Source organism: Fistularia commersonii, chromosome 4 (genome assembly GCF_037954325.1).
Source record: "Fistularia commersonii isolate RoL2024-O1a breed Wild chromosome 4, RoL_Fcom_v1.0, whole genome shotgun sequence".
NCBI lineage: Eukaryota > Metazoa > Chordata > Actinopteri > Syngnathiformes > Fistulariidae > Fistularia > Fistularia commersonii.
Window position 1 is genome coordinate 19,146,951 of NC_141287.1, and position 15,284 is coordinate 19,162,234.

Consider the following 15,284-nt stretch of genomic DNA (forward strand, 5'->3'; position numbering starts at 1 on the left):
GAGTTTTTTTTTTTCACAGCACACACAGAAATTCAAAATCAGATCAAAAAGGCAAGGGAAAAGAGAACGCCTTGCACCTTTGCCATGTAATATATTTCCAACAATTGGCAAACGGACCGGATTTATTTCATTATTTTTCGTGAATGGAGCACTCAGGCGCTTTTAAAACACAATCAAAATCCAGTCTAGTTGCTTGTGAACTGCTTTGACAATTTCAATGAAAAGAAATTGCATACATAGCTCGACTCACAAGCTAATTTGAGGTAATAATCAAATAAAGTGGAGCCTCTAATTCCGCGTGTTATTGGACATGTAAGTGGCACTTGATCTTTAAAACATCAGTGATGAATATTGAAGGTTAATTTGACTTAAGATAAAATAAACTTTATTGATCCCCATAGGGGAAACTCATTTGTCACAGAAGCGTAACAGTTATAAGTGTCAAAAAAAATGAATATAAATATAAATAGAACGTGGCACAAGAGAAAATAGCAAAGAAAAACAATAAAATCAAAAAAATAAGTGGACAGCAGAGAGAACAACAAGCATAGGAATGGACACCAGGACAGAAAGGTCGGAAATAGACGACCAAAGCTAAACGACAACATAAACAAAGTGACAATAGAATCTTTCCAAGATTGAATGAAAAGCCAGAGTGAATCGTGATACATTTTATTCCCCTTTTATTCCACCGCCAGAGAGGATCATCGAAGATCATGAGCCTGTCATGGAAGTGCTGTCAGGCTGGGGGATGGACACGGACAGCCGCTTGTACTTTAGGAAGAATCACGCGAAATACGAGTTCTTCAGGAAACCCCTGGTGAGTCGATGTTCGACGCGCAAACACATTTGTGCGTGCGTCGTCTTTTAAAACTCATAATTCTTCCTGTTACGGCAGGACTTTTTCCCTGATCACATGGTCTCCGTGTCCACCGACACCAACGGGGGAGTGGATCACTCTCAGCTTCTAAAGGTATTTGGGGGGTCCAAGGAGCAATCGGTTGGTTCTCGGCGCTTCGTTTCAAACACCCATATGTGGACATGTATTCTCAACCCAACGCAGATTTTTCTCAACTCCAGCACCTGTCCGGAGATACATGGACACCTCCATGCCAAAGAGCAAAGCAGGAAGTCCTGGAAGAAGTTTTTTTTTGTCTTGCGGCGGTCGGGGCTTTACGTCTCCAATAAAGGGACGTCCAAGGTCAGTAGCTTCGCGCGAAGTCCGACAGGGGAAGCAGAGGGATTGCTAACCAAATCTTGGATGCTTTCCACTTTTTTTTTTTGTTTGTTTTGTATAGTCTAGGTCACCAGCTCACCCCGGTCTGTATTTAACTCGTGTTTCAAGAGAGGGGGCGGAACAGGTTGAGCTTGATTTACCTGGCAGCCGGGCAGGAGGGGAGGCCTTGCTCCCGGCGAGAGAAGTTTCTTTACTCCGGCTCCAAACGTGTTCGCAACGCTCCTTCTCAGCTGGAGGTTTAAAATAGGAAAATCCAAGGCCCTGAAGAAATTTGGGGGGGAAATACATGAACCAAGATATCTGGAAAAATGATATACACAACTATTATGTCCCTTTTTGCACCTTTAGACGTAAACTATGACGATCATAACTATGTTGATCTCAACTTAGGGAAAATGATCCACCCCAAAAAGAGTGGGTGTAATAAGACCAGTGCTAATCGCTAACTAGGTGGAGTCTCGCATTATCCCCAGCAAACACCTGGATGGTATGTCAGTGGTGCAAAAGACATAGCGTACCATCGCATATAATCCCCCAGACATGTTTAAGACAAACATTTATTATCACGAACTATCCAGATTTTTATTCTAATATCTCAGAAAATTCAGAATTATTAACTTCAAAAAATGCAGTGACGCTCATCCTGCAAGCAGAAGCGCAGGATTGCTTGGGCTTAGTTTCCTCTCCAGCTGGTCGACCGTTTGAAAGCGGTTATCGGTCGGACACGCGGTCAGAAAATGCACCCGTAGCCTCGGTAGAACTTAAAATAATGAAGAAAGAATTTGCTAATCGTCCACAAGTCCCACTCTTGGATATAGTTGGCGGTATGATAGTTTCCTCCCGGCAAAACTATGCAGAATTAGTCAAATCTTGTCAAACTCCATATCTTCCTTTAGCTATCTTTTAATGAAGGCTTTTCACAGTTTTTTGTTTTTCACAGGAGCCGAGGCATCTTCAGTTCATCGCCGACTTCAGCGACAGCGACGTCTACACCGTGCTGTCAGCCAAAAAACATCACGCCGCACCTGCGGATTTCAGCTTTTGCGTCAAGGTGCCGCCGCCGCCGCCGCTTTCTTTCAATTAGAGCAAAATCTCGCCATAAAACACGCAACGGCAAAGCTGTCCGCCGGAGCAGCGGCAGAGTATTGATTCCCAGCAGGCTGAACTCTTTTTGTCCTCTTGTAATGTCTCTCCCCAGTCCATAAAATGTCATTCGGCCCGGGACATGAAGCTGCTCTGCGCCGATGATGAACAGACCAGGACATGCTGGATCACGGCCATGCGCTTGCTAAAGGTTGACTTGCTGATCACTCACTGTGGCTGGTATTAGAGTCCGTGCCACGGCTAGGCTCAGCTTTGGCAGGAGGTAAACATAAAACTATGCAGTGCTGCAGGATGGAAACCCCCACCTGACATTTGTCTGGATATTTTAGGGATGCGGTCAAGAGCATCGGTCACCTCACCTCGGCACATCGGCCGATACTGTACACTAATGTACAACTGCTGTTTCCTATTTCGACCGATAGTGGATTATTGATCTGAAATAATTGCATATAAACTTAATTTTCATCTTTGTTTGTTTGTTTATTTTCCCTGTTACAGTATGGGGAGCAGTTGTATCAAAATTTCATACAGCCACTTCAGAAACAAAAAGCTGCACCAATGGTAAGCTCTTATTTACCTTGTCATCCCAAAGTGACATATATGTATAATATTATAGCATAAACAGCTAAAACTAGCACAGATATAGTAGTTTACCACATTTTGCATTCCTTAAAGCGCAATGCATTATAAGGTGCAATATCAATGAACAGATCTGTTTTCACACAGAAGGCGCACCGCATCAAAATGGCGCATGATAAAACATACAGTATATAAAGCAAAATAAACCAGTCAGTTTAGTCGAACTTTATTAATCTCATTCATCAGATCATCTGCTTGCTTCTTCCACTTCCGCACCATTGATACATCAATGTTGAATTCTCTGTCGCGGCTGCTCTATTCCCATCCTCTACTGCATGACTTCAGTTTGAATTCTGCTTCATAAGCATGTCTCTCAACAGTTGCCATTTTTAGGGGTCTTCATACACACACAAATATACAGTAGTATTAGGTTGAAACACAGTACCTACCTGTATTACGTACCTTTCGCTGATTGGTTTATCGTTGCCAGCGATAGCAAACACCTGAGGTTGGGACAATGTTGTATTCCAGCACTTGATAAGTAGTAACCTACCGTTGTCTGACGTTGCGACCCATATTTAACCAAGCAATGACTTTGATACAACGTTCCCGCATCGGTTGGGAACGCTCCGACAATCAATCAAGCGGAGCGGCTTAGGCGCTTACCAAAGTCGCACTAAAACATTTTGACAGATGTTTGAGCGCGATGTACCGCATCAAATTGGTTCGAGGTCAGTAAGCACAACAAGAATTCGTACATAAGGCGCACTGGATTATAAGGCGCACGGGTCATTTTTTAGAAAATTAAAGGATTTCATTTTCACGAAAAATACGGTAAAATGAATTGATTTCTTTGGCTGTTAGTGGAATTTGACTGAGCAAGTCGATGTCATTCAAATTTGCCTTCCCAATGTAAAGCTAGATTAATTTCAACTTGCCATAACTTCCTTCTCCCGGCTGCACTTCCCCCTGTTATAAATTCTAAGAGGCCCCGGCAGAATCCATAGTCCTGTGACATGTAACTCAAATTGTTTCTCGGGGCATCATTTATCAATGTCCAGTCGTTCTCTCACGGGGTGGATATCGCGTCGACACGAATCACACCCGAAATCTGTTATAAAAAAATATTTTTTTGAACCAGATTTGCTCCGGTTTCTCCCTGATCTGAATGTTTTGGCTAGTTTGGTAAAGAAAAAACAAGACTTTTCATATCGTTTTCATGCTCTTAAAATTATTGCTTGAGTCATGTTTTGGCAAAAATCTTTTTTTTTTTTTGACTAAATCAACTATTTATCCAACATATGGCTCAACTTTTTGTGTTTTCTTAAAAACTTGAGAAGTGACTTTGGCATATAATAAAGCGACGATATTCAATTTGAAATATGAATAGATCATGGGTGTCAAACTCATTTTGGTTCGGGGGCTACGTACGGCGAAATTTGATATCAAGGGTACAGACCGGTAAAATCATAGCGTAATTACTTAGAAGTAACGCTAAGACCAAATTTTTCCTCGATCCTTTAAAAATGATAAACAACCTGAGATTCATCAGGAAAAAGTAAGTGCAATCTCAACAAAACTATTCCTCAGTTCTGTTTTCTCATTTCTTAATGGATTTTGTTTTGATTTTTCGCTTGCGCGGCACCAAACTTGCTGCATCCCGACGAAGCACACAGGTTTCTTATTAACCTCAATGAACAAATAAGAAGTGGGCCGTTTTTCTTGGAAAACCCTACACCTGATGTGCACTTTTCTCTTTTTTTAACAACAACATCTTGCTAATGAGAGTGTCGGGGCAGACGGAAAAACAAGTTAATTGCTAACAATAAGTAAAAATGCTATTTTACAGACCTGGAAGGTGCATTGCTGCCATTTACTGTAAGTTCTGAGTTGGTACAGTGTTGTGCCATGTTGCTAACACTGACAAAAACAGTGCGCCCTTTGCAGAAAATATAGGAACTGCATTTTACTTTAGAAAAATAGTTGATGATTTTTATGTATTTTTTCAAATTGTAGATTTATTCCATGAGCTGGATTGGACCCGCTGGCGGTCCGGTACTGGCCCGCCAGCCGTACGTTTGACACCCCTGGTATAGACAGTATGAACACAACATATGTTGGTTTTTTCACTACACGATTCAAAATCTGCTCCCGTGATCCAGCTTGGCAACGAGCATACAGTTTGTAGTAGGAGTAGCAAACCTTCTTCATATACATCCAGACAGCAGAAATACTCTTTTTTATTTTTTTTAGATTGTATTTCACGTTTTATCCCAAATGTTTGCGTACTGATGGACGGCTGACATTAACGCCAGCTGTGACTTTGACACGACTCCCGATGTATTCCGGTCTCATCCTTCCATTAAACCCAAACCCGGTATTTATCGCTCTCCCAGCGGAAAGGTGGCCACTCGTCGGGAAACCGTATAACTACATGATAGTTACAAACCATTTGAGGTTATGGCGGCGAATAAAACGGTATGATCCAACTTAAATTACCGAGGCGGTCCAGACAAAACCTCGCTTGATGATAACGTCGCTAATGTATCTCGGGAGATAGCTTTTCATGGATTGAATACACCGGATCAAACTGATGCTGTTAGACAATGTCATTGAACAAGTGGGGAATCTTCGACGTGTTAATGTGCTGCGAACCGGAACAGCCTCAGACGCCACCGGGAGGGAAGAGGGGGATTTCGTTGACAGATATCGCAATCTATTTATAAGTTTTTTCAGACATGCCCCCACCCCCCCCACCCCCCCTCCGCTCCCCGCTTTCTAAAAATACACCAATCAGCTGCTCACAGATCTGACAACTCATCACCTCCGCCGAGCCGTCGGAGGGTCGCGTGTGACGAACGGCCACGCCGAAAGGATTAGCCGGAAGGATCGGGGGCCAACGGGGATTCGCAAACATGGCGGTCCCGCTTGGCTGTTTTATCCGAACGCTTTACCTTTGCAACGTTTTCACGCGAAATGTCAAAAGCTGTATCCAAATAAAAAGCGGAGTAAAAGCTTTAATTGAAGCAGAGAGGATAAGAAGCACCGGAATACCGTATCCTTAAAATTTAAGCTCGCTAAATTTGCGAGCTTACCGAGAGGGAGAGGAACGGATGAGGGGATTTAAAGCTGATCCTCGACGAGAAGTCCTTGCAGTTATGTAGTTCACGGCTGCCGGGAGGACCGAGCCTTTGTGTGTTCTTTTGAATGTCGCCGCGGTTACCGTGCTGCTTTTTCAACTGTGGTTTCAAATTATCTAAAGGTTCAGTGTCATAAATATAAATATTTCACACACTAGATGGCAATCTTTCCACCTACAAAAGAAACTGAGCCGATAAAAGACATTCCGGAGGTTCTGACACCGTCGGCGTATGTGCGGCAACACCTGAGGAGTTATTTAAAACAAAATGAATATCAATACGTCCACGGAGAATTGACCACCGCTCTGTTTCAGAGGAGCATATCGGAGAACTCGCTGGTGGCCATGGATTTCTCAGGCCAAACGAGCCGGGTGATCGAAAACCCCTCGGAAGCTCTGTGTGTGGCCGTGGAGGAGGGCCTGACGTGGAGGGTAAGTCAGGTAAAACCGGGCGCACTTTAACGGAGGAGTAATAACAACAACCTTTTCATCATGTTTTTATTTCATTGTGTTATGCAGATCTACTCGGAAACGTCAATTCATTCCCCCACTTCGAAACACATCTGTTCAAGCAGCATTTTCTATTTTACAGAAAAAGTGTTAATAATTTTTATAGATTTTTTTTAAATAATTTTAATATTTTTTTAATTTTTTATAAAAAAAATATTGTTTTTATTGTTTCTCTTTTTAATCTGTATTTTGTATAGTTTATGTCTGTACAGTAAGGGACCTTATAAGAATATAGTATTACTATTATTATTTTTACTATAAAAATTGATTTGTGATATGCTGAGTGAGTTATGTGTTCCCAATTTTCAGGGACGCTATCAACTTGCAGTTTCTTTGGTATTTTCAAGTATATCTTTCATTTAATTTATTTAATTCAAATTTGCCTTTTTTTTTTTTTTTTTTGCTGATTTTCTGATCATTCCTTCCACTTTCTCTAAAATTCCATACGCAATTCATGTTCTGATTTACATTGACACCTGACGTTAGATACCAAGTGAAATTTTCGTATATTGTTTTGCACATTTTTTTTTAAATATGTTATTTTTTCAAGCGCATACGGCATTATCTTATATGGAGCATAGGCTGCGCCATTGCTCAGTTGTTGAGAAATGACATGATAAAATGGAGTCCTACCAAAGGTTTGTAATTACAAGCGACATAAAGAACGTAGACTTCCTGCTTGTCTCTTAAACACCTCATCGAAAAGTCTTCTTTTGAAAGGAGGGATGCACACTCACTTTAACTTGATATCTCGAGTTAAGACTATAGGATGAAATGCCGCATTTAATCCCTCCTCCAGGAGCCTCTGGCGACCAACAGGGTCCAAAATGTACAGTTCGTCCTCCAGTGCTGTTTTTATTTTCCATGGGATTATCTTTTGTGGGCGCCACGGTTTTTGCTCCCCAGCAATGGATCAATCGCTGTGGTAGAACACCTGCGGTGACAAACGCCAACCCCCTCGGAAATCTACGGCGGAAATTCAAGCTTGTTTTTGCAGTTTAAATTGGTTGCCGGTTGCAAACTTCAGCAAGTGCTATTGTTGCACCAAAAGCTTGGTGTAACGGCTTTGAACGTGCAAAAAAGCGACACGCCAAACCGAGCCTTTGACAAAATAGAGATCACCGCGTTAAACATATATTCCACTGAAACGTCACCTCTTTTTTTTTTTTCAACCCTTTTCAGAGGAAAAGCTGCCACCGTCTGAGTGGACACGGGAGCCCCTCCACGTCGCAGAGCTCGCTGTCCAACATGGGTGTGTGTGTGTGTGTGTGTGTGTGTGTGTGTATTCACTTGAATTTTGCCGCATGTCTAGAACACAGAGGGGCATTTTTGCGACCTCTCGTCTTTTCTTTGCCGCAGCGCTTCACTTGGCCCAGCCCTGGTTCTACGGCAAACTGTCAAGAGAGGAGGCTCAAAGACTGATCGCTCAACACGGCCTTGTGGACGGGTAAGAGTCCACACTCCTCAGTAACCCGCCCTTTTCCTGTAAACGTGCCACTACTATTTTCTATTCGCAATATAGAGTTATTATAAGCAATGGACTAACAATAAGAATTATACTATATGTGTGTGCATGAATGTTTTACAGCAGGGGTGCCCACACTTTTTCATCTTGTGAGCTACTTATCAAATGACCGCGTGAAAATGATCTACCTCAACTAAAAATGCTGAATATATACACTGCTCAAAAAAATAAAGGGAACACTTAAAAAACTCATCCTAGATCTAAATGAATGAAATATACTTATGAAATACTTTGCTCTTTACACAGTTGAATGTGCTGACGACAAAATCACACAAAAATGATCAATGGAAATCAATTGTATCAACCCATGGAGGTCTGGATAAGAATCACACTCAAAATTAAAGTGTAAAAACAAACTCCAGGCTGATCCAACTTTGATGTAATGTCCTTAAAACAAGTCAAAATGAATCTGTGTTGCTTCCTGAGTGGACACTATGATTTTCACAGAAGTGTGATTGACTTGGAGTTACATTGTGTTGTTCAAGTGTTCCCTTTATTTTTTTGAGCAGTATATTTGTTGATATATCTACTGAGTATACTTGACACAATAAATGTTTGTGGATCTTGCATAACTGCATACTTTTTTTTGGTAAGTACCTTATTCTGATGACTTGAATGGTGTCAGCAGCATAGTTGAAGTTAGCTGTCCGTCCTGACAGCTGGGATTTTAGTTCCTTCACATTTCTCCTTCCTCGGCTCACTTTTCGGAGGAAAGTCGGCCGTTTTTATGAACGGTCTGAAAATGCCGCTCCGCATTTCCCTTTTTCGGTATAGCAGCGGCAGACCGGCAGATGAGGCGAACGCACTTTGAAAATGACATAGTAAAAAAAAAAAAAAAGTCCACCTCCAACTCTGTATGCAAGTGATACGTTTTAGTCTTTCTACTCGGTCCAGCTTCCTCGCTCGTTTTTATACCCATAAGTTTAGAAGACATAAATCGGAGGCTAACTCGCTAGCTTGCTAAAATGCGCCGTTATGTACACAAGCGTAGTGACGCCCGTGCCAAAAAGGTTAGATTGGCCAGACCGACTGTCAGCCAACCGATAAATTTTATAATGAGGATGATAGACCGACGTCTACGTTTTAATGCCATGCGATCTACATTCACTACCTTTGCGATCGACCGGTAGATCGCTATCGACGTATTGGGCACACCTGTTTTACAGCATAATCACAATATTTAAGCGATATAAATCTGCATAGTTAGAAGTAACCCAATAAATTCGATTTATCGTGCAACAACACCGTAGAATAGCAGCTTTTCTAGTTGTTTACCGAATCCTTAATGCCGCTGTTATGTCTATGTTTTGCATCAAGTCGCAGAGAACGCGTCAGGCTTTCAGATAATTCAATTATATTCGCAAGTTACGGCCAAATACGGTGTATTTTTGCATGTAGTTGCTGAAAAGATGTGACATTTCATGCCCGGTGACAAGAAAGCGCCGCGAATGCTATATATAGCACTATTGTGTAATTATAGACATCCTGGTTCAAGTCACATTCGTTGTGTTTTTATGTTGTTTTTGCCGCTCGTCTTTGTGGAGGAAATTACAAAGATTTGAGCGATAGCAAAAAAAAAAAGGGTTTTTCCTGTGTTTTCAGGGTATTCCTCCTGAGGGACAGCCAAAGCATCCCTAAGACATTCGTGCTGTCGCTGTGCCACGTGCAAAAGGTCAAACACTTTCCGATCTTACCTGTGAGTATCGCATTCTGTCTGAGTAGAATTAGCGGTTTTCCACGTTGTGCGGGACCTGATGCCGGACTTGTCTTGAAGCCTGAAGACATTTTTTTTTCCTCCGATCGATAGCCTTCCTCACTTCCGGCCAGTCTATGCGTTGCTTCCATATATCGTCACCCTCTTAAAATAATCGCCTGAGTCATTTTTTTCCAAAATTTTTTTTTTTTTTGCCTAAATCATCTCCTCATGACGCTGACCACCTCTGGCAAAATTGCCCGCATCCTCAGTGAAACAGATTCTACCCCTTTAGTAGAAATTATCTATGTCAAGATGGGTCAGTTTTTTGTGTTTCCTGAAAATCTGAAAAAATGACTAAAGAGGGTGACGATATATGAGAAGACAGATATGTAAATCTAGCGTTTTGTTCGTTTCAAAAATATTCATTATTTATTGTATGTTTATTATGAAAAGGTAAAAGGTCTCAAGCTTGCTTTATACGCAAAGTACCTGGAAGTACAAGCCGGAATTTTTAGGTGCGTCACTAATTTCTTGGTTGTGGGTGTGCATGTGTGCTGCGCTGCAGGCAGATGATGAAGGCCAGTTATTCTACAGTCTGGATGATGGTCACACACGGTTCACTGACCTGATTCAGTTGGTGGAGTTTTACCAGCTAAACCGCGGGGTGCTGCCCTGCAAACTCAAACAACATTGTACCTGGATCACTCTGTGAAAGACAGACCCGCAAGACCCTCGAGGGCCCCCATGCACCTTAACTCCACACCCTTTTTGGACAAGCACTCCAGGTGTTGTGCCTTGAAGAAAAAAAAAAAGACAGAAAAAGAAAAAGATAGCCAGCATGCTGTCTGAATCATCCATTCATACTGTGATAGCACCTCTGACCTCATTTTCTTTCTCAGCAAAACCCGTACTGATGCTATGCTCTATAATAACTGACCAGGGTGCTGCAGATTATGTCCGTATTTTCTGCCGGATATTCTCCGGCTCCATGAGGTTCACGTATGTGGCGTCCCGTCCGATCCAAACATCGCTTGTTATTGTGTGGATGAATAGTCATTCCATCTATACCGCGACACGTGTGTGTGTGTGTGTGTGTGTGTGTTTTTTTTTTTTTTTTTTTTTCTGTCCTGCAAAATAGCATACGGCAGCTGGTATGTGAGATTTCTACCCATTAGCAGAACATCTCCGGTACGGCTGCATAATGCTTTTCCGATGCATGTCACACTCCTCTCCTCCTCCTGTTTTCAGGTCTGTCCATCGCTCATCCATTACCGGTTGAAAATACCAAAAAAATGCATCTCCAAGAGAAAAATACAATGTATACATTAATACATATAGAAAATATTAAGTATTTTTCCAAGCCCAACGAGGCTGTTTTGTAATGCAACCTGCCAGAGCTGAGCAACACTTGTATAGCCATATATACCGAATATCGATACACTGACAAAATGTATGTAATTTTTACATTTTTGAAAAATATGATTGACAAGTTTAACATCTTGTTTGATATTTTTTGATCAAAAAATGCATTTATCACCTTTGTCATTTTATTAGTTTATATTTAGAGGATGAAAATTGAAGGGGGAATTTTCCTATAGCAAAAACAAAAGGTAAATTTTGACCTCAAAATCCCCAAGCCAACAACAAAAATGAAAACACTATAATTACCACTGTTAAAAAAAAAAAAAAAACATAATTTGAATTCTTAATTTAAAAAAAAAAGGACTTGGCAAACAAATCTGAAAAATTTAACTGATAAAAATGTTCAGATAATTAAAATGAGATTTTCTTTTTGTCATGACAGTGAGGCTGACTGCAGTATTGAGGTCCGCGTCTTCAAGGGGAATGACGTTCTCATGTTATACATTAAATAATCTTTTGACTCTTGTCAGTTGAGTCGTGTGTGCGGTACACCCCTGCAGATACTGCAATACTGATACTGGAAAACCATTTTCTGAGTAGTGTAACGCTCAGACGTGCCCGGTTCTTTCAATTCGAAAGTATTTTCCTATTTAAAAGGTTGGATAAACGGGCCTCCTGAAGAGGAAGGAGAGATGCGAGCGAAACGGCAGGCATGATCACTTCAAGTCAAAGAAGCGTATTTAGTTGTGTTTGCTCAACGGCAACGGGGTACGTTTTATCAACGCAAGCTGTTAAGAAAATCAGAAATCCCGAGTTTTCGACTGAGATCTTATCGGACTTGATTGCACTGCAATGAAATCAGACTTTTATATGTTTATAAGAATTCAGGAATACACTTTGCAACCCCTGGATTAATTGTATTTTGACATTGTGGATTTAAGGTGTATAAGGTCAATGACGTACCATCTTTGACAAAACGTGGTATACTAATTTATTGACAGAATTAAAATGATCTTTCTGTTGTTTCATTACCTTTTTTTTTTCCATCCGGAGAGCAATCACTAAACAATGAATGTCACGGTCTACTAAGTTTTACATACAAACAACGAGATTGTAAGAAATGTTGTGTTAATTAAGTTAAAATGCAATATTAGAGGCCTGTGGATGAAAGAGATGTTGTATTTTTTTTTTTTCTTTCTGACTTCAAGCACAAATAAATGTCCGTGACACAAGGTGACTTCATGTAGGTTGACACCATCAAAAAACAAATTAAAAGCAAAATGGAAAAGAAAAAAAAAAAAAATCAAAAAAGGACTTATGCATCTTTATGTTTTAAAAGAACATTTCTGTTGGATTGCTGCAGGGCTGCTTGAAAAAAAAAAAAAAAAAAAAAGGTTAGAACTCCCAGAGTCTGCTATTTGGATAAAGTTTTCAAGGCAAGAACCAAAAGGCCTCCAGAAGTTTTTTTTATTTTATTTTATTTTTTTTTTAAGCTTCAGGAAAAGAAAAAAAATCTCCCTAGGCCATCTTTCGCCTCATTCTCCTCTAGAAGAGAAGGATGAGACATTAATCTAACAGAAATAGTGAAGGTGACCAAACGCCGCAATGATTGAAAGACCTTCGGTTGTCAGCTTTTCTAAGATGTAGAGAGAGACTTTAAAAAATAGTAAAATGAAAGAATTCTCCCGCAAGGTCCGAAGGGTCGTCCATGACCGAGATGCGGGTATTTGCTTGCATTTCCTTCCCTGATTCCGCTCGCTGGGAGCAGAGGTGGGTTTTTGCCGCACGTTGAGAGGAGGAAGGTATCCATCGGGTCAACAACTGAGAGCGACTCGTCCTTCACAAACAGCCCAGATCTCTCACTGCTGGTTGATCGCACGAATATCTGTTTGATAGCGCGGATAAAACATGAATCCAACTGATGGTGCAATTCATGGAAGAAAGTAAAACGGTTTTCAAATGCAATTCAAAAACGCACACATATATACAGGACCGTCTCAGAAAATTAGAATATTGTGATAAAGTTGTTTATCTTCTGTTATGCAATTACAAAAACAAGGATGTCATACATTTTGGATTCAGTTTGATTCAAAGTTTTGAGATTTTTCTGGGCTGCGGAGTGCATATGTTCAGAAAATAATTACAATTGGAGGCTGACACTGGGATATTTATTCATATTTTTTCTCTTTCTCAAAAGATTGACCGATTACTGATAGAAGTTTTAATTGTTTAATACGTTATTTTCAATCTGTGCGTCCAACATGGTTCAAGTTTCAATCACATGTGGATCTTTAGTCGGTAAACGATGTCATTCAAAACATCAGCCGTGTTTTTGGAGAGAAAATGATAAAGAAATACGGACCGTACGTAAAATGCATTGAGATCTAAGAGGTTTTATGTATTACTGAACATTGCTATTCCATTGTTATGTTGTCATATTTAGTCAAGACAACATGATGCTGTATCCCATAATAAACACTGACCTTTTCCTTACTACACCAAAATCTCTATTAATCGCGCATTTTATCTCCATTATTTGGCTGCACGGATCCACGGTCGGTTGCTTCGAACGGATAATCTTAAAAGATTTTAAAAGAACAAACAAATCACATCACATTTGTACATACAGGACTGTCTCAGAAAATTAGAATACTGTGATAAAGTTCTTTATCTTCTGTAATGCAATTACAAAAACATAAAATGTAAAATTCTGGATTCATTACAAATCAACTGAAATATTGCAAGCCTTTTATTATTTTAATATTGCTGATTATGGCTTACATCTTAAGAAAACTCAAAAATCCTATCTCAAAATATTAGAATATTATGAAGAGGTAATTTTGTTTTTTTAATTGCATTACAGAAGATAAAGAACTTTATCACAATATTCAAATTTTCTGAGACAGTCCTGTATACATGTATATGAATACATATGCATGTGTGTGTGTGTGTGTGTGTGTGTGTGTATATGTGTGTGTGTGTGTTTGTATATATATGTATATATATTTACTGCTAAAAAATAATAAAAGGGAACACTGAAATAACTCAATAACTCATCCTAGATCTAAATGAATTAAATATTCTTATTAAATACTTGACATAGTTGAATGTACTGACAACAAAATCACACAAAAATGATCAATGGAAACTGAATTTATGAACCCGTGGAGGTCTGGATTTGGAGCCAATATCAGAATCAAAGAGGAAAAACACACTGCAGGCTCATCCGAGTGTGACTGACTTGGAGTTACATTGTGTTAAGTGTTCCCTTTATTTTGGCAGTAAATATATACATCTGTATTTATACACATACACACACAATGTTGTTGTCTGGTCCAGAAACTGTATAAAGGTTTGAAAAAAATAAACACATCAAGAGCTCCAAAAATAGATTGAATACAGAAAATGTCTTATAGCATGACGTTTGGAGCAAAAATCCGCTTCCCAGAATACATATATAATATCTATATATTTTGATAAATATATTTATAAATATATTTATCACACATGTTATTGTGGTGCCATTTTTAAAGGGAACGATCATGTGATTGACCCCCCCCCCCCTCATGTTATACATATATATATATATATAATTTCATTATTTCGAGAAAAGGCCCCAAAACTAGATAGTCTCAGCATATGTACAGATACGGAAATCAACATTATTGATCGGAGGATTTGAGCGTGCAACATATAATATAGACTATTTCCAAGAACAAGTTGCATTGATAGGAGGCGGCACTGGAGGAGCAGCGATGATGAAGATGTGGAGCTTTTCCTCAGGAGCCGGGAGGACAGATAGGATCTGGAAGGAGTCCGTCAGAGAGGCAGCACATGTTAGATGGTGTGGAGATAAAGTCAGACCCAAAGGGTTCGGACGTGCGCGGAGGAGGGACGACGAGGTCGGAGCTGCTCGGCTTCCCGGACGAAGACCAGAGAGGAGAGAGATGTACGGGTGGCATGAAAGAGGAAATGAAGTTAGTTGCTTTGAGACAAGGGGATGAGGAGGAGAGGGTTGGATGGAGGAAGATGATTCACGGTGATGACCCCTGCAGGGAGCAGCCCAAAGGAAAAAAAAAAAAAGATATATATATCTCTATATATATATATAGAGAGAGATATATATACTGCT

General features: G+C 40.1%; 1 protein-coding gene across 3 annotated transcripts in view; it reads left to right on the top strand.

Annotated features, from left to right (window-relative positions):
• grb14 (growth factor receptor-bound protein 14) overlaps window positions 1-12,178 on the top strand; it is a 31,201-nt gene extending 19,023 nt beyond the window's left edge. For all 3 annotated transcript variants that reach the window (XM_086145836.1, XM_086145834.1, XM_086145835.1), the window contains 11 exons: window positions 699-820; window positions 899-973; window positions 1,064-1,201; window positions 2,178-2,288; window positions 2,436-2,531; window positions 2,840-2,902; window positions 6,375-6,491; window positions 7,752-7,821; window positions 7,929-8,016; window positions 9,697-9,790; window positions 10,356-12,178. In XM_086145836.1, the coding sequence (XP_086001962.1) occupies window positions 699-820; window positions 899-973; window positions 1,064-1,201; window positions 2,178-2,288; window positions 2,436-2,531; window positions 2,840-2,902; window positions 6,375-6,491; window positions 7,752-7,821; window positions 7,929-8,016; window positions 9,697-9,790; window positions 10,356-10,502 (1,121 nt within the window). In that variant the 3' untranslated portion in view covers window positions 10,503-12,178. The remainder of the gene's footprint in view (window positions 1-698; window positions 821-898; window positions 974-1,063; window positions 1,202-2,177; window positions 2,289-2,435; window positions 2,532-2,839; window positions 2,903-6,374; window positions 6,492-7,751; window positions 7,822-7,928; window positions 8,017-9,696; window positions 9,791-10,355) is intronic.
• The last annotated feature ends 3,106 nt before the right edge of the window (window positions 12,179-15,284 follow it).